We start from the raw sequence: 25,725 nt of genomic DNA, 5'->3' as shown, positions 1-25,725 counted from the left end.
ACCTCTAGGGTAGCATTTTCTGACGTGATACCCATTTTAAGTGCAGGGCCCAAGAGACAAGAAGAGCTCCGGAGTCTCAATGTGTGAATAAGACGATGGTGCAGGGAGCAGGGTTTTAGATTTGTTAGGTACTGGGCAACATTCTGGGGAAGAGGGGGCCTATTCTGAAAGGATGGGCTCCACCTTAACCAGGGTGGGACCAGGCTGCTGGCATCGGAATTTAAAAAGGAGATAGAGCAGCTTTTAAACTATAAACTGGGGGAAGGCCAACAGTCACTCAAAAGCGCATGGTTATTATTATTATTATTTATTGCATTTGTATCCCACATTCCCCCACCTATTTGCAGGCTCAATGTGGCTTACATAGATTTGATAGCATTGTCATAGTAGGATATCAGATACAGTTAGTACTGTGTATCGCTTAAGGAAGGGAGAGGGAAGAAGGAAGATAGGTGATAAGGTAGTTTTAGAGGGTGTGCGTTCATAATTGGTTTGGGATAAAGTATCGTTCAGAGGTATCACCAAAACAGGGAAGATAGGGTATCCCGATAGTGAGGTTGCAAAAGAGACCATAATAGATCAGGTGTCCTTAAATAAAAATAAAAATCAGACAAAAGATTGCACATAAATACTGTCAAGTACTGAGGATGATGTAACTAGGAACAACAAACAGTTTGAAATGTCTATATACAAAATGCCAGAAGGTAAGAAATAAGATGGGAGAGTTAGAATATATTGCACTAAATTAAAAATTAGATATAATAGGCATAAGTACATAAGTATTGCCATACTGGGAAAGACCAAAGGTCCATCAAGCCAAACATCCTGTTTCCAACACTGGCCAATCCAGGTCACAAATACCTGGCAAGATACCAAAAAAGTACAAAACATTTTATACTGCTTATCCCAGAAATAGTGGATTTTCCCCAAGTCCATTTAATAATGGTCTATGGACTTTTCCTTTAGGAAGCCGTCCAAACCTTTTTTAAACTCTGCTAAGCTAACCGCCTTTACCACATTCTCTGGCAATGAATTCCAGAGTTTAATTACACATTGAGTGAAGAAAAATTTTCTCTGATTCATTTTAAATTTAGGCACCTCTGAGACCTGGTGGAAGAAGGATAACCAGTGGGACACTGTCATACCGGATCACCTGGACTGGGTGGTATGCATCCCTTAGTACTGAAAGGTGAACTTGCGGAGCTATTGTTGGTGATATGTAGTTTGTCTTTGAGGTCGAGCGTGGTGCCAGGGGATTGGAGGGTGGCTAGTGTGGCGCTGATTTTTAAGGGGGGTTCCAGAGGTGATCCGGGAAGTTGTAGACCGGTGAGCCTGTTGTCAGTCTCTACCATTTTGCACGGCACAATCATACAGAACAAAATTGTAGAGCATATACACAAGCATGGATTAAAGAAACAAAGGAGTGGAGGAGTGGCCTAGTGGTTAGAGCACTGGTCTTGCAATCCAGAGGTGGCCGTTCAAACCCCACTGCTGCTCCTTGTGATCTTGGGCAAGTCACTTAACCCTCCATTGCCTCAGGTACAAACTTAGATTGTGAGCCCTCCTGGGACAGAGAAATATCCAGTGTACCTGAATGTAACTCACCTTGAGCTACTACTGAAAAAGGTGTAAGCAAAATCTAAATAAATAAATACCGGGGTACAAATTATATCGAAGTGATAGGGTGGATTGAATTGGTGGAGGGGTAGCATTGTATGTTAAGGAAGGCCTTGAATCAAATAGATTGAAAATTCTGCAGGAAACAAAACACATCTTGGAATCCCTTTGGATTGAAATTCCATGTTTAATAGGGAAAAAGATAGTGATAAGAATGTACTACTGTCCGCTTGGCCAGGATGAACAGATGGATGGATGTAGAAATGTTAAAGGAAATTAGGGACACAAACTAGGCAACACAATAATAATGGGTGATTTCAATTACCCAGATATTGACTGAGAAAATGTAACATCAGGGCATGCTAGGGAGGTAAATTTCCTTGACAAAATCAAGGATTGCTTTATGGAGCAGCTGGTACAGGAGCCGACAAGAGAAGGAAAAATTCTAGACCTAGTCCTTAGTGGAGCGCATGATCTGGTGCGGGAGGTAATGGTGCTGGGGCCGCTTGGTAACAGTGATCATAATATGATCAAATTTGATATTAGCTTTGAAGTAAATATACATAGGAAATCAAATACATTAGCGTTTAACTTCAAAAAACAAGACTATGATAAAATGAGAAGAACGGTTAAAAAAAAAAAAAAAAAAAAAAACTTACAGGAGCGGCTTCGAGTGTCAAAACTTTACATCAGGCGTAGAGGCTGTTCGAAAACACCATCCTGGAAGCCCAGGCCAAATATAGTCCGCGTATTAAAAAAAGGAGGACGGAAGACCAAACAACAGCTGACATGGTTAAAAAGTGAGGTGAAGGAAGCTATTAGAGCTAATAGAAAATCCTTCAGAAAATGGAAGAAGGAACCGACTGAAAATAATAAGAAACTGCATAAGGAATGTCAAGTCAAATGCAAAGCGCTGATAAAGAAGGCAAAGAGAGACTCTGAAAAAAAGATTCACGTTGGAGGCAAGAACACATAGGAAATTTTTTTTAGGTATATTAAAAGCAGTAAGTCGTCAAAAGAATCGGTTGGACCGCTAGATGACCGAGGAGTAAAAGGGGCAATCAGGGAAGACAAAGCCACAGCGGAGAGATTAAATGAATTCTTTGCTTCGATCTTCACCGAGGAAGATTTGGGAGAGATACTGGTGCCAGAAATGGTATTCAATGCTTACGAGTCGCAGAAACTGAATGAAATCTCTATAAACCTGGAGGATATAATGGGGCAGTTCTACAAATTGAAGAGTAGCAAATCTCCTGGACCGGATGGTATTCATCCCAGAGTACTGATAATGCTGAAAAATGACCTTGCAGAACTATTGTTAGTAATATGTAATTTATCCTTAAAAATCGAGCATGGTACTGGAAGACTGGAGGGTGACCAATATAGCGCCAATTTTTAAAAAAGGTTCCAGAGGAAATCCGGGAAATTATAGTCCGGTGAGTCTGACGTCGGTGCCGGGCAAAATGGTAGAGACTATTATAAAGAACAAAATTACAGAGCATATTCAAAAGCATGAATTAATGAGACAAAGCGAACATGGATTTAGTGAAGGGAAATCTTGCCTTACCAATCTATTACATTCTTTGAAGGGGTGAACAAACATGTGGATAAAGGTTAGCTGGTTGATATTGTGCATCTGGATTTTCAGAAGGCGTTTGACAAAGTACCTCATGAAAGAATCCAGAGGAAATTGGAGAGTCATGGGATTGGAGGTACTGTCCTATTATGGATTAAAAACTGGTTAAAAGATAGAAAACAGAGAGTAGGGTTAAATGGTCAGTGTTCTCAATGGAGAAGGGTAGATAGTGGGGTTCCACAGGGGTCTGTGCTGGGACCACTGCTTTTTAACATATTTATAAATGACCTAGAGATGGGAGTAACTAGTGAGGTAATTAAATTTGCTGATGACACAAAGTTATTCAAAGTCATTAAATCACGGGAGGATTGTGAAAAATTACAAGAGGACCTTACGAGACTGGGCATCTAAATAGCAGATGACGTTTAATGTAATAAAGTGCAAAGTGATGCATGTGGGAAAGAGGAACCCAAATTATAGCTACGTCATGCAAGGTTCCATGTTAGGAGTCACTGACCAAGAAAGGGATCTAGGTGTTGACGTTAATGATACATTGAAACCTGCTGCTCAGTGTGCTGCTGCAGCTAAGAAAGCAAATAGAATGTTAGGTATTATTAGGAAAGGAATGGAAAACAAAAATGAGGACATTATAATGCCTTTGTATCGCTCCATGGTGCGACCAAATATTGTGTGCAATTCTGGTCACCGTATCTCAAAAAAGATATAGTGGAATTAGAAAAGGTAGAGAAGGGCGACGTAATGAAGTTACAAAGTAGTAAATTTAAAACAAATCAGAGAAAATATTTCATCACTCAATGTGTTATTAAACTCTGGAATTTGTTGCCACAGAATGTAGTAAAAGCAGTTAGCTTAGCGGGATTTTAAAAGGTTTGGATAGCTTTCTAAAAGAAAAGTCCATAAACTATTATTAAAATGGATTTGGGAAAAATCCACTGCTTATTTCTAGGATAAACAGCATAAGATGTATTGTACTGTTTTGGGGATCTTGCCAGGTACTTGTAACCTGGATTGGCCACTTTTGGAAACAGGATGCTGGGCTTGATAGACTTTCGGTCTGTCTCAGTATGGCAATACATGTACTTATGTGGCTGTGTGTGTGTGGGGGGGGGGGTGTAAATGAAACTGTAAAGGTTTAGGGCTCTGTTTACTAAGGTGCGCTAGCGTTTGTAGCGCGTGCACAAAATTAGCACGCTCTGTATAGGTGCCCATAGGAATATTGTGGGCGCCTACACAGTCAGCACACGCTAAAAGCACTAATGTGTCTCTAGCGCAGCTTAATAAACGGGGCCCTAAAAGTTTGCACCAGGTGTGGATGTTTAAAAAAAAAACCAAAAACATGGAAACACAGACCAGATGTATCCCAACAGATTTGTTAGGTTCATTAGAAAAATGGAAGGTGGTTAAAATAACACTAGCATGGTTAAAAGATGATGAGAAAGAACCAATTATAGACAAAATAACATCTTTCAAAAAATGAACAAAGGATTCAAATTTAAAAAAAAAAAAAAAAAAAGCATATGTCCTGGCAAATTTGACACAAGGCGCTGATGAGAAAATAAAAACAGAATTCAAAAAGAAGCTTTCCATAACGATTCCCACTTCAGGCACAGGCAGCTCCTTGTGACTCTGGGCAAGTCACTTAACCCTCCATTGCCCCATGTAAGCCGCATTGAGCCTGCCATGAGTGGGAAAGCGTGGGGTACAAATGTAACAAAAAAATAAAAAATAAAAAAATAAAGGCAAAAGCAAAAATGTTCAGGTACATTAGAATCAGGAAGTTTGTTAGGGAGTCAGTAGGAGCATTAGAGGAGGGATCCACCTATGCAGGAAATGATAATAAATGGTGACAAGAGGAACTGAAATAAGTCTAAATGAATCTGCGACAGACAAATTAAAGGACAGCAAATCACCTGAATGACCATGAAGTAGGTCATCTTGGGGCTGACTGACAAAAGACTCTCTCCAACCTATTTTTACAAAGTGGTCTTTTCTGATATTTTATTGGTAAACTGCTCTGCTACGTTCTCAGGAAGAGCAGCATGTTAAGATTAATAAACATAAAAACCAAGATATACACTAAAGATAGCTGAAAAAACAAAAAAAGAAATAAACATGAAATTACAGATCTACTATTAGATAATCTGTAATCTATCATTAAAATAAAAATGATGCCTATTTAAAAAGGGCTCCAGGGATTATCCTGGAAACTACAGAAACACAAACAAAAAGAAGTGGGTATACCAATGTAGATTCAACACGTGTGGTTTATTAAACTAGTGTAACTAACAATGAATCGACACAGTCCTGCATTTCGATGACAAACACGCCTGCTTCAGGAGTCAATGTTATCCATACACAGTTGATGAATTGAAAGAGAAGAAAACATCTGGTATAAATAAATATTCAGAAAACAGCATCAAACTGCATTCAGGTAAGCCTCAGACAACGTTACTATATTGGGTCTACCCCCTTTTTCTTTTTGTTTATGCTTCTATGTTTTGCTGAGAAGGGGGATATTTCTGATGTTTTGTTTTTCTTGTTGCCAGAAAACTACAGACCAGTAAACCTGATGTCAGTGCTGAACAAAATGGTTGAAACTATTATAAAGAACAGATAGACATGGTTTAATGGGGCAGAGTCAACATGGATTTAGTCAAAGAAGTCTTGCCGCACCAGTCTGCTACATTTTTGAAGACATGAACATATGGATAAAGAGGAGCAATCATTATGGTCAGAAAAAGTACAGTACAATTTTACTTGATCTTATCTTAATCAAATCTACGCCTAGATTTTCATAAATTAACATAATTGTCACTTACCTGAGCTATTATGGACAGAATTCCTACAAAAGCTATGAACGCTGCAATGCTGACAGAATTAAAACCAATAACCTGCAGGGAAAATTGTTTTAAATCCTATTAATATTTAACAACAACAGTTTTTAAATATTAACTAGAACTGTCACATGAAGATATTTCAGCATCATCAACAATATAAACTTAGATGAAAATCATTCCATTTTGGTGTTATTTTATGATATCACTTTAAACTCACAGATTTTTTTTTTAATTTTTAAGTTTGAACAGACAAGTGACACAACCACAATACATACAGACCATCTAGTCTTAAACCAAGTAGAGAAATAACCAAACAAAAACATCAAGCCAAAAGAAAGGTAGCTCTAAGGACTCCAATTCACAAACCTAAGATGAAAACATACACTACAATCATACCCTTGCAACAGTTGAATACACTGTGAGAAGGGAAAAAGAAAAAGAAGCAAGATCAAATATTTATCTGCACTATTACTAGACCTCCATATGTCAGCATATATAGTATTACTCAAAACAATTTATAAGCCTCCCACAAAATTAGCCACATTTCTAGGCTCTGCCCCTCCACCCAACCTAGAGCCGATGTTTTGGTGCTATGTTCTCTTCTCTGTTGCATAGGATTGCTGTGACTAGGCTTCACCCCAACCCGGAGATGACATCAGCAGTATTCTATAAAATTATATACAGTATCTGGCAGCACATGACACCTCATCTACTGAAGGAGCATGCTCCCTTGTGGGCTCCTCTGTGCGCCCCCTGAGGAAGCATATTATATCTTCCTACTTGGTGTTCTCTCCCCTCATCTGACTTTTCTTTTTCTGGGTGTTTTTGCCTTGTGGCATTCCAGTACTTCATGGAAACCGGCCTTACCACAATAGACTAACAGCCTCTATGAATCCGGTAGGTGTCTCTAACCTGATACTTGTCTGCTGAGTGCCTCTCTTCGTCCCCTCTCTTTTACACTTCACCTTTGAAACGTACACGTTGTTTATACCACAAATTCCATCAGTTCTCTTCCTCTAATTGAGGTCTCTGAACTGGATACATTTTTCTGCACTTAAACATGGTTATCTGATGCTCACTTGGCATATATTCATCAAGCTTGTTCAGGATATCAATATATTTTCTCCAATAAGGAAGGTTGGAAAGATGGGGGGTTGAGGGTTAGCAGTTATTTACTCAAATCTTGTTTTCAGATTTTGAATATAAAACCCCACAGCTCTCCATAACTTGAAGCCTAACTTATAATATAAAAGCTCCATGACCTTTGCAATTTTTTCTTATCTACCAGCCTCCACCAGTTCCCTTCTATCAACACCCTGTATGATTTGATCACTGATTTTCTCTTGGATTCATCTAACCATGTGCTACTTGGGGACTTTAATCTATATATGTCCATCTACTACAGACCATCTTGGTGGTTGCTGACTTTCACTCTTTTCTTCATAATACTAAGTTGACTCAGTACCCATTTGCCCCCACACATATAGCCGGTCACATTCTAGACCTACTGACCAGCTCACTGACAAATGCTACTCCTGTTCACATTACTAGCATCCTCCTGCTCCCTTGGGCAGACTAATTTTTTTTTTGTTACATTTGTACCCTGCACTTTCCCACTCATGGCAGGCTCAATGCGGCTTACATGGGCAATGGAGGGTTAAGTGACTTGCCCAGAGTCACAAGGAGCTGCCTGTGCCTGAAGTGGGAATCGAACTCAGTTCCTCAGTTCCCCAGGACCAAAGTCCACCACCCTAACCACAAGGCCACTCCTCCACTCATCAGGTTTCTTGTTTGTATAAAGCTCATACTACACTGTGGCCAGTTAATGGATAATTTCTCTTCTTTGTCATTAGATGACCAAGCTTCTACTTGAGATGCAGTTCTACACTCAACTCTAGATGAGTTAGCCCTTATTTGGACCATTTCACTCACAGCTTTCCATCAGGCAGCCTCAAGACAGGGCTGGCTTAACCACTGGACCAAGTGAGGCTCTGGCCCAGGGTGCCAAAATACTCAGCATCTGGTCTCACCTGGCCTACAGGTTAAGCCTTTTCTGCCCCCACCCCTGGATCCGGTCTCTCTCCTCTTCCCACTTCGCCCTCCCCATGCGGGTCCAGCACTACTCCCTCACCTCTTTCACTGCCCCCTGGTCCTGTAAACTTTATGTCCGCAGCAGCAACATAACAGGTTGCCTTTGGCTACCCCCTGGGTCCTCCCTTGTCACATCCTGCTGGGTGGGGGCGGGGGGGGCACTACCAAAGCAATTTGGTTCAGGGCACCACTATACCTTGGACTGGCTCTGCCTCGAGATACACAGTGTTAAGAAGGTTTATTATTCCAAACTTTTCCAAAGAGACAACTCCTCCTCTATGCTCTATTGTTTACTTGGACAACTCTGTACTCCCTCTTTTGACTGACTGTTCACCCTACTCCCAGAACTGAAACACATTGCTACAGCATTTGTGCAGAAGATTTGTACTTTAATAGCTTCTCTACCACCTGTTCAATGTCCCCCACCTGTGGAAAATGACACCACCTCCACCACTTAACCTAAGTGTGGATTTTGAGACAACTATGCCATCTACTATTACTACTACTTATTCCTATAGCGCGACTAGACGTATGCAATGATGTTACTTTGCTATGATTGTCAGACTTCTTAAATCTTTCACCTCTCCCCACTTCACTCTAAAGCAACAGCTTGATGCTTTACTCTCCCCATTGCATTCCATCATATCAACTAGTTTACACTCAGGTACCTTCCCCCAACAATGGAAGCTAGCTACTGTCTTCCGCCAATTTAAGGTTACTAAGCTGGACCCTACTGTGGCAATTACCACCCAATTTCTAATCTACTATTCATTTCTAAGCTTACTGAAAAGATTGTAGCCATCCAGCTTATCTCAACAACACTCTACAGAACATTTTCCATACCTCCCCTAGACCAAGACAGCAAGGTCCTAATTGTGACACTGGACTTCTCCATTGTTTTTGATTTAGTGGACCATTCCTTCCTTCTCCATCAACTTACTGAACTACTTCTTTCAGGTATTGTGCTTAACTGGTTCAGACCAGACCTCCACTCTAGATCTTATGCAGTTCACTAGTCATGCTCTCTCTCCACTCCACAAACTCTCTGTTGTGGCTTATCCTCTAATATTTTCTAGCATCCTTGCCCTCCTTATCCAATCATTAGGTTTACATTTTTCATGTATGCACCTATTTCTCCGACATTACAACACTCAGGATACAAGGAACACCACTGCTCCTTAAAGACTCAAAGTTCTTGGAGTTACTTTGGATAAGTTCCTGAATTTCAACATCTATATTGCTGACATTATCAAGTAATGCTATTTCACTCTGTGCGCTCACTGCTGGATGATAATTCCTTAGAAACACAGAATCATGATGGCAGATAAAAACCAGATGGCCCATCTAGTCTGCCCATCCTCTGCAACCCCCAATCCCTCCATTTTCTGATCCTTCTACATGTGGATTATCTATCTCACTATTCCATGGTCTACAAGCAATATACGCTCAGGAGGTTGCAGTTAATACAAAATACCTCAGTGAAACTTTTGAAAAAGCAATGAAATTTGATCAGGTCACTCTGCTTCTCCAGAGCAAACACTGGATGCCTATTTCTTCTTGCATCCCATTTAACATATTCAGGATCACCTCAGGTTCTCTTCAATTCACTGATTCCTTATGCCCTCTCACGCTCACTTCATTCCTTCCAATAATCTTTATTGTTTGCTCCTCCCTATATGAAGGTATGTTTGATCACATGCAATATGCCTGCTCTAGTGTTGTCGCGCCCATGCTTTGGAACGCACTTCCTCTACATCCACTAAGAACCTTCCTTTCCACGTTTCAAAACTGCTTTAAAAACCTATTATTTTATGGCACTCCCCACTGATTACGGTCCTGGGACTTTTACTTCAAGGTGATCTCTGTGGTGTGATTTTTCACTATCCTGCCTCTCTCCCTTCTGCATCTGTCAGCTCTATTAATTGAAATTAGATTATGCCACAGAAATGCTGAATGTTAACTGGCGTTTATTCCATGACAACATGTTACAGATAGATCGATACTATTAATACTTTATAATGTAATTTTGAAGCTGACCCTTTCCTGTCATTTTTTCCCCCACTTGTAAACCACTTAGATATTTTACAATTGTGGGTATTGTAACCAGGTACCTCTAGGTGCAGCCAGGGATAGAACAATCTCCTCCAGCCACAGGTTCCCAGTACAGTTAAGAAATAAATGTCCACAAGCAACTTCAATCTTAAGGACTTTATTCCATGCAGGTTTCTAGTAGACCTGATACACAGTTCCAACAGCAGCATTCACCTTCCAGCACATATAAGCCACCTGAAAGTGTGTGGCAAACAGTCCCCTTTAAGCAGTAGGCTATCAGCACATATCAGGATTCAATACAGGCTCACAGTCAGCTTCAGGCTGGGTTCTTTATCCAGTGCCCAATAAACAATAGTTCAATTCCAAAGAGAAGCAGTTCTTTCAGTTCATCATCACAGTTAAATCACAAAGCAGCAGTTTCTACCTTCTACTCTCTACTTTTGGGACTTCCTCACACCCAAGGGATTTCAGCCTGCTTCAGTACTTTAGGGACCTCTTTTACCCAAGGGTTTTCAGCCTGCAACTGCTTCTCTCTCCTGGGACTCCTTCCCACCTGCCTAATTAATCCCTGGCTTCTGCTCTCACAACCAATCATTCTCATTCTACTAGCTTCCCCCACACCCATAGCAGCTGAGTTAAGCATTAGACTAATGATGAGCTCCTGCACACAGGGTTTCCTATCTCTCTTTCCCCCTAGTGGCAACCAATCTACACATCCTGCCAGCTAACACCCATGTCTTTCCCCATTGCAGCTAGGAGTCCAGTCCGGGTTCCTCATCTCACCCCCTGGCTCCTTGCATGCAATGCCTTCTGGGACTTGTATTTCAGACTGAAACTGCCTTAACCCAACTATCCTGGATGTGACTATCACAGTATACAAAATAAATGTGAATTATGAACTATGCACACACATTATTAACTTCAGAGTATTGAATTAATGCTTTTAATTGGACTAAATCAAAGAAAACAAGCTCACTGAGAATTTTACGAAGACCAAATACGCTTTAATAAGCTACCAACCTAGACTACTTGCAAACTGGCAAAAATATTAGAATTTTTTTAAGGAAAAATATTTGGCTTCCCTCTTACTGGCAGATCATCCAGACAGTACAGTGATTGAAGTTATCCTCTGATCCTTCCTTATTGTCAACATTACCCCCCTCCCCCTTTGACTGGGGAGCAGGCTGTGATTTCTGGGCGCTTTGGGGAGAGCAAGGTCCCTGAGTCACCTGGGAAGAGCAGGAGAGGATGAATACCTACACTTGCTAGAGTAGGACGACTGCTGTTGCCTTCTGCAAGACCTGAGAATGACTTGTCTTTGAGTGCTTCTTGATGAGGTGTAGTCAATGGTCTCTGTGATACACAAATGTCAAAAGCCCACCCAGGGTTGCCAGATGGGGAAAAATAATTTCCCAGCCCAACATGCACCCAAAAGGGAGTCCCAAAATAGCCTCAAACTGCCAAATGGGCTGAGCAACAGGGGTGGGGGTGTCCCCGCCCGTGCAAGTGCGTTTGCTCTGCCTTCTCTCCTCTTCCCATGTGGCTACTATGCTCCAACTGCTGCGCTCTCTCCTCCACAATTTGCTGCTGCTCTGCTCCTCCTCCAAAGCGATGACACGTGATGAGTCATCATAACCTCATCACCAGCTCACCCTCCCCCATTGGTCTAATTTGGAGCCGCAATGAGGCTTGAGATGCACTAAGCCTCATTCCAGCTCCAAATCTGACCAACAGAGAGAGAGCACAGCAGGAAGGAACAAGTTTACTGGACGCCCAAAACTTCACAATCTGCAACTTTCAGAAAGTGCCAGTAGGCAGCAGGAAAACCGTGGAGTTGGCAACCCTAAGTCCACCAGGGATGAGGGATTAAGGACTCACTCCAAGAGACAACCAGAAAAATTCAGCAAAGAACTCTTTTCAGCTCAAGGTGAGTTACATTCAAGTACACTGGGTATTTCTCTGCCCCTGGAGGGCTCACAATCTAATTTTGTACCTGAGGTAATGGAGGGTTAAATGACTTGCCCAAGATCACAAGAGTAGTCTTCAAATGACAGAACTGAGACACTGATCTCCAATATTTTTGTAAAGCTTCCTCCCTTAATGCATTGGAGATGGACAACAGTGCAGAAAACATCTTGATTTCCTTCAAGAACTCTGCATCTGTCTTTCTTCCCATTAGTACATAGGTCTCGAGGACTGGCTGAATCTCCCAATGCACTGCAACTGTTAGAGCCTCATTGTCACAACAAGCAAAAAAAAAAAAAAAGACCACCACACCGGTTGAGCCACTCAATAAATTTTCTCATGAGCTTCCTCTTAAAGGCTGCTGTCAATGGCACCAGGGAGTAAAGGATAAGTGGCCATGTCTCTTGAGTGACAGGGGGTATGTCAGAGGCTTGGTCTCTGGAGACTGTCACATAACCTCTGTATGTTTGTGTAATCTGCTTAGATGTAAGCAGAATAGTAAACCATAACCAATGCTCTTGATGTCATTCTTCAATGAGATGTAATTCTGATGCAACTTGAGCTCCATCCAGTGTCAAACACCATATGCCCTAACATCAAAGATGAAGACAAATCCTTTCTCCTGTTCAGGTAGAATTTAAGAATGTCTGGTCCCAATGGCCTCTAGTGATGATGGATACTCAATGCAGATACATCCCCAGCACCCAATGCATTTTCTGAGCACATGAAGACTAATTCCTCTAAATCCACTGTCCCAGACTTAGAAAGGCCTGTTTCTCGAACAACACGACCTCTGACATCTGAACACGAATTATAATGAAATGAATTCATGCTTGGGCTCCAGGCACTGCAAGCATTAGTTATGTGCATCCATTATCGACACAGTCTTATCGCTCCAGGTATACTTCTTAAAGGCACTGGGGGCTCTCTTTTGGAACATATCGTTGAAAAACACAACAGCTACAGTAAAATCAAATGGCAACTGTGAAAATTCAGCCAACCAGAATGTTCCAGGCCCTGCAAAGGAAGCCCAACTGTGAAAATTTTAAATCAGCTGGGGAATTGTAAGAACAGCTAATTATCTTAGATGGTACAAGGACATTGAGAACTACACAACAGCATCATTACTCAAGTTTTTAACAAGATAAATTAAATCAAAACTGACATCTTGGAGAAGCTTCAGTGATGCTTCCAAATGGCTCAGTAGGAAAACAGACTGAAACGGCCCTCTTGTGACAGCAGCAGGCAAGAAGTGGCACATGTTCAGTAGATTTTTCCAAAGTTTCTAAGCTAGAGAAGCTTTCTAATGCCAGGCTTTGTTGGTGATATTCATCATACTTATATAGGTATTACCATACTAGAACAGACCAAATGACCATCAAGTCCAACATCCTGTTTTCAACAGTAGCCAATCCAGGTTACAAGTACCTGGGCAAGATCCTAAAAAAGTACAATACATCTTATGCTGCTTATCCTAGAAATAAGCGGTAGGTTTTCCCCAAGTCCATTTTAATAATGGCTTATGAACTTTTCTTTTAGAAGCTATCCAAACCTTTTTTAAACCCTGCTAAGATAACCGCTTTTACTACATTCTCTGGCAATGAATTCTAGAATTTAATGACATGTTGAGTGAAGAAATATTTTCTCTGGATTTGTTTTAAATTTACTGTTTTGTAGCTTCATTGCGTGCCTCCCTAATCCTAGTATTTTTTTTGAAAGACTAAACAAGTGATTCACGTCTACCCGTTCCATTCCACTCAGTATTTTATAGACCTCTATCATATCTCACCCCAGTTGTCTTTTCTCCAAGCTGAAGAGCCCTAGCCGCTTTAGCCTTTCCTCTTAGGGAAGTCGTCCCATCCCCTTTATTAATTTCTTCGTCCTTCTCTGTACCTTTTCTAATTCCACTATATATTTTTTGAGACATAATAACTGGAATTGTACACAATATTCGACGTGCGGTCGCACCATGGTGCCATACAAAGGTATCATAACGTCCTCATTTTTGTTTTCCATTCCTTTCCTAATACCACCTAACATTCTATTTGCTTTCTTAGCTGCCACTGCACACTGAGAAGAGGGTTTCAACGTATTATCAACGATGACACCTAGATCCCTTTCCTGAGCAACAACTCCTAATGTGGAACCTTGCATTAGGTAGCTATAGTTCGGGTTCCCCTTTCACACATGCATTACTTTGCACTTGCTCACATTAAATGTCATCTGCCATTTGGATGCCCAATTTCCCAGTCTCATGAGGTCCTCTTGTAATTTCTCACAATTCTATTGTGATCTACCAACTTCGAATAACTTCACTAGTTACTCCCACCTCTGGATCATTTATAAATATGTTAAAAAGCAGCAGTCCCAGCACAGATCCCTGGGAAACCCCACTATCTATCCTTCTCCATTGAGAATACTGACCATTTAACCCTGTTCTCTATCTTTTAACCAGTTTTTTAATCCACAATAGTACACTACCTCCTATCCCACGACTCTCCAATTTACTCTGGAGTCTTTCATGAGGTACTTTCTCAAATGCCTTTTGAAAATCCAGATACACAATATTGACGGGTTCAACCTTTATCCACGTTTGTTCACCCCTTCAAAGAAATGTAATAGATTGGTAAGGCAAGATTTCACGTCACTAAATCCATGTTGGCTTTGTGTCCTTAATCCATGCTTTTGAATATGCTCTGTAATTTTTTTCTTTATAATAGTCTCTACCATTTTGCCCAGTTCTGACGTCAGGCTCACCAGCCTATAATTTCCCAGATCACCTCTGTAACCTTTTTTAAAAATTGGTTTTACTAGAAAGACGAAATGCTTGGCAAGATTGAAGGTCAACATAAAAGAGAAGACCAACAATACAATGGATCAATGTAACAGCAGCAGTTATGGATGCCACTTTGTTCTTGTTACATTTGTACACCGCACTTTCCCACTCATGGCAGGCTCAATGCGGCTTACATGGGGCAATGGAGGGTTAAGTGACTTGCCCAGAGTCACAAGGAGCTGCCTGTGCCTGAAATGGGAATCGAACTCAGTTCCTCAGTTCCCCAGGACCAAAGTCCACCACCCTAACCACTAGGCCACTCCTCCACTCCGAATTATCAATAATTATCTATTTGACTGAAGATGAGACATAGTTTAGGGCAACTAACCACAGGGCTGCCATGAGACAACACCAACTCTACAGGCTTAACTGTTGAACTCTGCCTCTACCATCTCTATATAATAATTGGTAACTCTGCCTCCCTGGATGGCTGGGTTCGTAACAGCATGCAAATGAGCTGACGTCAGGTCGCCTCCAGCGTTCCCTTCCCTTTCAGTGTACCTCCCTCGCGTAAAGACGAAACGACATCAAAGGACTGCGGGACAATGAGGAGGGATGGCAAGGGAAGGCTGGAGGCAACGTGAGCAGAGCCTGCCGCCGCTGCGACCTAAGGTATGGATGGGAGGGGAGGGGAGGGGAGAGGAGAATCGCTGGACACAGATGGGATGGAAGGGCAGAGGAGGGGAGGGGAGAATCGCTGGCCATGGAGGGGAGGGGAGGGGAGAGAGGAGAACTCACTTAGATGAGAGCCTTCCTAGAGCCCATATCATTTTTCACGAAACTGGTTTGTTTTGCTTGTTACAGATAGAAAAGAAATATTTGTTCTTTAAGAAGCAAGTACAAGCTTGGCTTCTTCTACAAAGAACTTGGTCCAGAAGAGGTGCTGTGAGGACTTTCAGTGCAGGACAAATCTTCATTGGTAAGTTACTTGCTGGGAAATTGCTTTTACACTTGGGTAAGATAGATTTAACGTTAAGTAGGTTAACTCAGTGTCTTTATTTTTAAGTTATTCTACTTATTTAGCAAAGGCAGTTTAAGGAATAAGGTTTTGTTTGTTTAGTATTTAAAGTCTCTATTACAGTTCCATAGGCTAGCAGTTAAGGGACTGTTCTACAATTTACCATAGCCTCAGTGCACAGCAGAGCTGACAGTCACAGGAAACCCCATTTTAACTTTAGTTTGCCGCACAGCTTTTTTTCCATAGTATAAAACCCTTTTCCCTTTCTGCCACAGCTTACAACATTAACAGATAGGCCCTGCTGTGCCTTCTAGAGGCTAGTTCAGTCTTCCTTCCCACCCGCCCTCATCAACTCCCACCCACCCCATCAAAACTCTTCATTTATATCCTAATTAGGATAACAAGAACGGAGTCCTCTTAGAGTTTTAATTACATTTCATTACTTTCTAAGAAGCAAACACTAAATAAATCACACCACAGAATATACCACAAAAACGAAAGGCTCTTTTATATTAGTCTAATATCCTTACTACCTTAGCAAGTTTTAAATTTTTAAACAACTCAATAATACTAAGATGCAGACAGCAGTCCAGCAGCCAGAGGGGTGCTATCCAGTCTTCTACATAGAGTGTCACATACATAAGTATTTCCCAGTTGGTAAGAGGTTATCTCAGAGAACGAGTCTGTTTTCTTGAGGCTAAAGTAGCAGACTTGGAGGAGCTGAGGGACACAGAAAGGTACATAGAGAAGACCTATAGGGATGTTGTAAAGAAGTCCCACCTCCAGTATGGCAGCCCCTGTGGTGCCTTGGAAAAAGAAGGTCTCCTAAAAGGAAAGCATCACCTTGGTGAAATCAGAAGCACTCCTACAGATAGGACTTCCCCACCAGGAAATGCAGAATCCTCTCACATAGTAACGTAGTAGACGGCAGAAAAAGACCTGCACGGTCCATCCAGTCTGCCCAACAAGATAACTCATATGTGCTAATTTTGTGTATACCCTACTTTGATTTGTACCTGTGTTCTTCAGGGCACAGACCGTATAAGTCTGCCCAGCACTATCCCCGCCTCCCAACCACCAGCTCTGGCACAGACCGTATAAGTCTGCCCAGCACTATCCCCGCCTCCCAACCACCAGCCCCGCCTCCCGATCTTGACTAAGCTCCTGAGGATCCATTCCTTCTGCACAGGATTCCTTTATGCTTATCCCACGCATGTTTGAATTCCGTTACCATTTTCATTTCCACCACCTCCCGCGGGAGAGCATTCCAAGCATCCACTACTCTCTCTGTGAAAAAATACTTCCTAACATTTTTCTTCAGTCTGCCCCCCTTCAATCTCATTTCATGTCCTCTCGTTCTACCACCTTCTCACACCAAGTATATGTCTCCAAGAACTTCTGCCCAGGTGGGAAACATTAGGAAAGCTGTTGTAGTTGGTAATTTGATCATTAGGTATGTAGATAGCTGGGTGGCTGGTGGATGTGAGGATCACTTGGTCATTTGCCTGCCTGGTGCAAAGGTGGTAGACCTCACACATCACCTAGATAGGATTTTAGATAGTGCTGGGGAGGAGCCGGCTTGTCTTGGTACATGTAGGTACAAATGACATAGGAAAATGTGGGAGGGAGGTTCTGGAAGCCAAATTTAGGTTCTTAGGTAGAAAGCTGATGTCCAGATCCTCCAGGGTAGCATTTTCAGAAATGCTCCCTGTTCCACGTGCAGGACCTAAGAGGCAGGCAGAGTTCTGGTGTCTCAATACGTGGTTGAGACGATGATGCAGGAATGAGGTATTTAGGTTTGTTAGGAACTGGGCAACATTCTGGGAAAGACGGTGCCTGTTCCAAAAGGATGGACTCTACCTTAACTGGGATGGAATCAGGCTGCTGGTGCTAACTTTTAAAAAGGAAAAGAAATCAGTTTTTAAAATAAAATTGGTGGGGGGGGGTGGGAACAGTCGCCCAGGAGCGCATATGTCAGTGTGGAGTACCCTTGAGGATACTATTAAAACAGGACAATAAGAGAATCACAAATAGAGGTTTCAACAGTGGTGAATAAAAGCAAGGAATGTTTAAGGAAAGCGCATGGTAAAGGATGCACATTATCCATGTCAACTTCTAAGCAGCTTGTAGATACAAGTAAAAAACAACAAAAAAAGAGTCTGTATTCAAATGCTAGAAGTCTAAAAAAATAAGATGGGAGAGTTAGAGTATATAGCACTGAATAATGAGGTAGATATAACAGACATCTCAGAGCCTTGGTGGAAGGAGGACAATCAATGGGACACTGTGTTAACAGGGTACAAATTATAACACAATGATGGAGGGGGCCAAATTGGAGGGGGGCTGGGGGGGTTGTGATATGTTAATGAGGGAATCGAGTAAAACAAAATATACATTCTACATCAAACAGATAGAGTGGAAGCATTATGGATAGAAATTCCATGTGTGAAGGGAAGGAGTATTCTTGTAAGGCTGTACTACCGTCCGCCAGGACAGAACGGACAGATGAAGAAATGTTTACAAAAATTAGGAAAACTGGCAAACTGGACAACAGCATAATAAAGGGTAATTTCAATTACCACTAACCCAAGGAATCTGTAGAATTCAAACGTCAGTACAAAAAAAAAACCACCACTTCTACACTAATATTCTGTATCAGAAGGAATGCCTCCAATATATATACCGTGTTTCCCCGAAAATAAGACACTGTCTTATATTAATTTTTGCTCCCAAAAATGCACTAGGTCTTATTTTCAGGGGCTGTATTATTTTTCAAGGAAACATCGGGGTTGGATAGGGGTTGGCCCGCCTGCCCTCCGTCGTTCCTGGAACTAACTTTAAATGCCTCCTTTCACCTTCGCAGCAAGCAATTCCGTGTCCCGCCCTCGCCTGACGTAACGTCCGCGAGGGCGGGGCACGGAAGGAAGGAGAGGTCTGCCCTGCTGCTGCTTGCTTCGAAGGTGAAAGGAGGCGTTTAAGGTTAGTTCCGGGAGCAACGGAGGGTGGTGGAGGGGGGCCCGGCGACCTTGGGTGGGGGGGGGTGGCCTTGTCCGGCTCTCGGCGGCCCTGCTTTCAAACAAAAATTTGCTAGGTCTTACTTTCAGGGGAGGCCTTATATCTACCAATTCAGGAAAACCTCTACTAGGTCTTATTTTCGGGGGATGTCTTACTTTCGGGGAAACAGGGTATATATATATAGAAAGTGGACGGAAAAAAAAGACTTCAGTAAGAAAAGGAGATACCTATTTGTAAGGCAAAACCTTCATTATATAGGAGCCTCTTAGTAATTATCAATCATAAAAAAATACCTCCACTTATACTGTAATTTTAACATTCTTCTATATGGCAAAAAACCTTTTCATATACAGAATAAGCTTAGAAAATTATGTAAAAAATCAGTTGCCACAAATAATTGTACATAGTACTTATCTTGGAAATAAACAGTCCCTTCTCCGTCTTGATATAGTATAATCCTACGAAACCATTTGAATGGAATGTTTCTATTATTTGGGTTTCTGCCAGGTACTTGTGACCTGGATTGGCCACTGTTGGAAAACAGGATACTGGACTAAATGGACCATTGGTCTGACCCAGTATGGCTGCTATTATGTTCTTATAAAGACAAATGTTCCTTTGAGCTGGTTTAGTTTTTTTTTTCTTTTTATTATACTTTAATGAATATTTATACCTACATGAAATCATTTTAACAAATTTAATGTAACCCACCTTTACATGAAAAATGTTAGACTAACAAGTGCAAATAAATACAATTCATCAGCTACTCACCTGTCTCAAATACAGAAAAAAACTAGAATACTGGCCAGCCTCTGGCAGGTAGGAAAGCAGCACCGTGATACAGATTAACAGGACTGTGGAATTTTTCCCAACCTTTCTCAAAGACTATCAAAAGAAATGGACGAAAAAAGTAAAATAAATATGGATCATACCAATAGCTTTCATACTTATTTCTATCACAATTCATTATACTGTTTATACAATAAAGAGGTGATTCTTTTTCTGTATATAAAGCACACAAAATAAAGAAAAGGGCTCTTATGACACTGCACAAAGAGTATAATGTATAAAAAACAGGTACATGGAACAAGGTGCCTACTTTTCTTCATATCGTGCAAAAGGTGTTCCCTGGAATGTAGTTTGGAAAAACCGTAATGCAACTGCATATTTTATAAAATGTGTACACATACACATTTGCATCATCTTCAGAGTAGGTGTAAATATCTAGAAGAAAATCTGTACACTACAAGGAATAGTTCTGGATGCCTATTTTATAAAAAGGCACAAAAGCACCTATGTTGTCTATGACTAGGCACCTTTCTTGACATGCCACTCTTTCCATAACCCCCCCCCCCCCCCCCAAAAAAAAAAAAATAGTTTTAAATAAAATAAAAGATCCATACCGGTAGCAAGTGTTCTCTGAGGAGAGCAAGATACACAGAGGGGCATTTTCGATATGACGTCCAAGTCCAACTTTGGACTTTTTGCTAAAACATCCCAAATTCAAGTGAGAAATATTGCCATTTTCAAAACAGAAAAACATCTCCCCCCCCCCCCCCCAAAAAAAAAAAAAAATTGCTATTTGCTAGATGTTTTTTGTGCTCTGTGCGTTTTTTGTGCGAAAAACATATCCAAGTGAAAAACATACAAAAATCAAGCCATTGGGATGTAGAAGCCAGCATTCTTAGTAGACTGGATACACAGATATCTCAGGAGAGCAATGGGGAACCCTAGGGGGCCCTGCATTGGACTTCAAATAAATGCTCCCAGATACACACCTCACTGTTGCTCCCTTATTTGCTGAGCCCCCCAAAACCCACTACTCCCAACTATACACCACTACAATAGCCCTTAAGGGTGAAGGGGGCACTTATATGTGGGTAGAGTTTGGGTGAGTTTTATAGGGCTCAGAATTTCCACCACAAGTTTAACAGGTAGGGGGAGGTATGGGTCTGGATCCATCTGTCTGCAGTGCACTGCACCCATTGCTAAACTACTCCAGGGACCTGTATGCTGCTCTAATGGAACTGAGAATTACATCTGAGACTGGTAAATGATGTTTTAATCAAATTTTGTGGGGTGGGAGAGGGTTAGTGACCACTGAGGAAGTAAGGGGAGGTCATCTGGTCATTTAGGGCACCTTTTTGTGCCTTATTCGCTATAAAAACAGGTCTAGCTCTAAACGTCTTAGTTTTAGTCCTGGATGGTTTTGTTTTGTTCCATTATAGCTGAAAAACGCCCAAGTGTTAGGGAGTATTAAGGGCCCAGATCCCGACCTTAATACGCCCCAACATGTCCCCTTGTGGTTTGAACACACTTCTGATAGACTTCATAGAAAACGTCTAAAACTGGTTTTGAAAATACCAATTTGAAAGTTTTTGTGAATACTTAAAGCCATAAATACTTAAATACTCACTCACCACTAACCTTGTAACTTCAACCTGGACCATTCCAGTGTGGATATTCGACCGGTGGGGCCGCCAAAAAGTGGAACCTATCCACTGGGTTGAATCACCACCAGACTAGATTCTTAAACATACTGAAGGGCAGTCAGTGCTACCAATTACAATTCTGCCCAATCAACTTCCTTATTGAGCCCAAAAGGTTCTACAGTATTCCATTCAAAAATCATGCGCTTTCTTCTAATTAAATTGCTGAGATATCCCCTACTCTGTGTAATGTAGAACTACGGAATCGCAGGTCTTCTGCTAAATGACCCGCCGATCTCATCAATTAACAGGACATCATTTTTATCAAGCCTCAAATTGCTCAAATGTTGAGCGATTCTTTGCTTTACAGGTTTATTAGTTTGCCTCAGGTACTACCGGGACACACTATATTATAAATGACCTGTTTAAAAAAACAGTTTTACCTTTCAGTCAATACTGTTTATGACTATTGGATATTTTGATACCGTATTTACTGCTAAAGTCAGTGGACAATATACAGTACACAATCAAGCTCATTTTCAAAGCACTTAGCCTCCCAAAGTTCCATAGAAACCTATGGAACTTAGCCTCCCAAAGTGTTTTGAAAATATGCCTCATTGTCTACAAGCTACATGTCCAATGTTAGTACCAGATTCTAATACTCAAGTAGAAGATTTTAATAATTCACCTACATTCTTACCCCTCGTGTATGCAAACCACGAACTCCTTTCAAATCCCAGATGTACAGATAGAATGCTCATGTTTCACAATAATCTCTTGTACTTGATGGACTCTCGAAAAGTATGGCAAAACACAAATGATACATTTGTCCTTCCTATTCTCACCCGTGTACAATAGCCACTGCTGATCAGCATTATAAACCCTTTAAATTCTCTCTGGACTACCCTTTTAGGGTGCCCCTCTGATGAAAACGATTAGACATTTGTCTAGCATGTGCAATAAATACTTTTTGATCAGAGCATAAGCGTTTAATTCTAAGAAATTGACTACCAGTTATGCTATCTTAGTTTGAACGGATACAAACTTCTATAGTGGAGAATAGCATTCCTGGTCTGTTTGCTTCCGATAGACTCGAGTGCCAAACCCAATATCTGATGGTGTGATACATATGTCCAAAAAATCAACACTAGTAGTGCCTATTTGCCATTTGAATATTAGGATCACAACCATTTAAGTATTGGCAAAATTCCACAAGATTTTCTTTGCTCCCTTGTCAAACTAAAAATACATCATCTATGAATCGCTTCCATATTATCACTTGGGGCCAGAATCTGGATGAACATACAAATTTGTTTTCATAATCATTCATATAAAGGCAGGCCTTTATTAATGAGAGAAATTTGCATGCAGTGGAGGCAGTGGGTGCAAATCTCTTTCATGAGTACTCATTGTGGGTATCCTGAGAACCTAACTGGCTGAGGTGCCTCCAGGGCCACGTTTGGGAACCACTGTACTAGCCTATGGAATTCTTCAGTCTTTTCCCTAGGGAGAGTGTAGGCAAACTGCTACGCTGCACACTGTCGTGCAAGTGCATGCCCACAAAGAAATGATAGGATGCTATGTGGGGTGATAGACTAACATTCTGAAAATGTGTTTTTGTCAAAATTTCAACCTCTGAGCCTTTCTTCCCAGGAGCACTAAGCAGTGAGTATTTAACTCTTGGCTCTCTTTAAGCGCAGGTTTTATCACCATGGAATGATGAGAAAGTTGCTGATTTTCAAATCCGGGAGTCTTCTGGTCTCTGCACTTAAAGTCGACCTCCTTGCTAACAGAAGAACTGGGTCTCTCACATTCTTATTTGAATATCCTTCAGAATCCTATGACTGGACACCATCGCTTCTCCCTTGGGTGGGGTAAGGAATGGGAAGATATCCAATATTTCTGCTATGGGTTCTTCATCTTTCACTTAAATGGAAGGATTTACATCTCTCATAGGGTGGGAAGGGATCTGAAGGAAGATCTGGGAACCCCTCTTCATGAGGAAATCCGGTTCACCCTCTGACTCCTAGAAGCACTCAAAAACATATCCAATCTTTCCTATTTTAATTGTACCATCTCTTCTTTTTTTATTTTATTTGTTACATTTGTATCCCACATTTTCCCACCTATTTGCAGGCACAATGTGGCTTACATAGTACCGTAAAGGCGTTCGCCAATTCCGGGATGAACAAATACAGTAATGTTGTGGTAGAATAAGGTTCGTGTGTACAGACACATTAGGGAATCGTAGAGGAAGAGTTATTATATGTCCATTATATGACCTTCATAAGAAGAGTATTGCAGCTCCCTATAGATGAAATACTTCAAGACCTGTACATATCCATTTGGTCAACTCCTAATTCAGTTAGACTTATTGTACTCTGCTTTGATGGCTCAGCCTTAGGTGTTTAATCAAATAAATGTAACCTTAAACCCAACTCATAAAAAACTGTTACAATGTCTGTCTGTGGACTTGGGTGATTTTGTGCTGCCAGTACAGAAATGTATGTGTGTGTTGGGTGTAATTTTGGATCCTTTATTGTCTATGAAGAATCAAGTACTGCAGGTTAAGTCAGCATTTTTTTTCAGCTTCATTTATTAGCAAAGTTGCGACCTATTTTGTCACAATGTAATTTTTGTCTGTAGAACAAAGTTTAGTGATATCACGTATCAATTTCTGCAGTGCGCATTATTTGGATTTCACAAAGTCAAAAAGACAAGCATTGTAGGTGATACAAAATGCCTCTGCACGATTGTTGATGGGCAAGGTCTTAGACAAGGGTGTCAAGACACCAAAAACTTCAGATGCTTTGGTGAAGCCCAGTACACACCTGTGCAGCCCACAGACTCAGATACTCTTTGAAGTCTCTGTATCAAAGTGTCTCCTGCAGGTAGTGCATGGGTCTTTAAAATCAAGCATGGTACCAGAAGACATTTACAGGGGAAATTCATCCAGAAACACCCGCCCAATTGTATAATTTTTGGGCGTAATTTAAGTAACTCTTGACACCTCCTTTGGGTCACTTTAGAGACATCCGGAAACATTCTAACTTTATAATTCAAGAAAAGCTGATCTCTGTGAAGAAAAAATTGTTTCAATATCCAATCTCTATCTGGTTGTAATACAAAAGTCACTATAAGAGTTGTTGCCATTAAACCCAAGTTATCATCTTCCAAAGTCTGTGTTAAATTCAAGTCCAAGGTATTAAAAAGGTATTCCAGACCCTTGATCAACCAACTGATCCGTCTCCTTTTTTTTTATAAGGTAACAAATAATAAAGTTTTGAGACCAGGGGGGTATGCTTGTTCAGGTATCTTGAGAACTTCAGTCATATACTAACATTACCCTGAACCCTGCAAGACAGAATTCAGCCATTATGGTTAATTACCCAAAAAGGGATCATGCCAGAGTTCCTTCTTTTGTAGCTAAATGGGGCCTTCATGATACATGGAGGAAGGTACATGGGAGTAAAAGGGACTATACTTTTTATTCTACTGTGCATGACACATATTCTAGGATTGACATGTGGCTAGGGGACTCCCTGATTAAAAAAATCTGTTTCTGCAGTGGATATAGCTTTGGCTTATATTTGGAAGCGCAAACCCCCTAAAAAGGGTCGCCGGATTTTGTATCAGCTGAAGGCGGATGGGGGTGCCTAACTTTGGATTATATTATCAGGCGGTGCTGCTACAGATTGTGGCACATTGGCAGAAGGGTATCGATAACCCATGGACCAGAATGGACGCAAAGGCCTTTGGATTAGTTCCATTGTGGGAATTACCCTGGCTCCCTCTTCTCTATTTGAAGATATTGGCTACCACAAGCATTATCCTGAGAGCTCCTTTATGCATGTGGGTAGCAATATGTAACAAATGTTTTGCTCACAGACAGTATCACTTAACTACTCCTATACGGTATACTGGTAAATCCAACCCAGGGCTCAATACGACATACGTACGATGGGATATACAAGGCTTATGAACTCTGGGGGCAGGTCTGGGTTGAGGGTGAACTGTCATTCTCTGACTTTCAGGCAGAGTTTGGGCTACTTACGGGAGACCATTTTTATTACTTACAACTCAGAGACTTTATAACGCGTAGAGCAAAAGAAGAGCTCGTCTTGGCTGACACTTCTTTGGTATAGGGAGAGGGGGTATATTGAGACTATTGAGCATTATTAAACAATGAGGCTCCTGTCCAGAGATATATTAAAAAGTGGAAAGGTATTTTGCCACAGACTTAAGATCTTCAAAAGCTTATTCAAGGTATCAGTAGCTACCCCACTGGTGGAAAATGGGTGCAAGATGTTTTATCAATGGTACTTTAC

General features: G+C 41.2%; 1 protein-coding gene across 1 annotated transcript in view; it reads right to left on the bottom strand.

Annotated features, from left to right (window-relative positions):
- The window catches only part of LOC115463265 (hippocampus abundant transcript-like protein 1), a 131,576-nt gene that overhangs the window by 57,238 nt on the left and 48,613 nt on the right, over positions 1–25,725 (bottom strand). Inside the window, exons 7-8 of the mRNA XM_030193619.1 lie at positions 19,740–19,853; positions 6,034–6,105 (exon numbers count right to left, since the gene is read on the bottom strand). Coding sequence (XP_030049479.1) covers positions 6,034–6,105; positions 19,740–19,853 — 186 coding nt within the window. The remainder of the gene's footprint in view (positions 1–6,033; positions 6,106–19,739; positions 19,854–25,725) is intronic.

This window comes from Microcaecilia unicolor, chromosome 2, assembly GCF_901765095.1.
Source record: "Microcaecilia unicolor chromosome 2, aMicUni1.1, whole genome shotgun sequence".
Taxonomy (NCBI): domain Eukaryota; kingdom Metazoa; phylum Chordata; class Amphibia; order Gymnophiona; family Siphonopidae; genus Microcaecilia; species Microcaecilia unicolor.
Note: the sequence above shows the minus strand (reverse complement) of the source record. Positions and strands in the feature narration are given on the sequence as shown.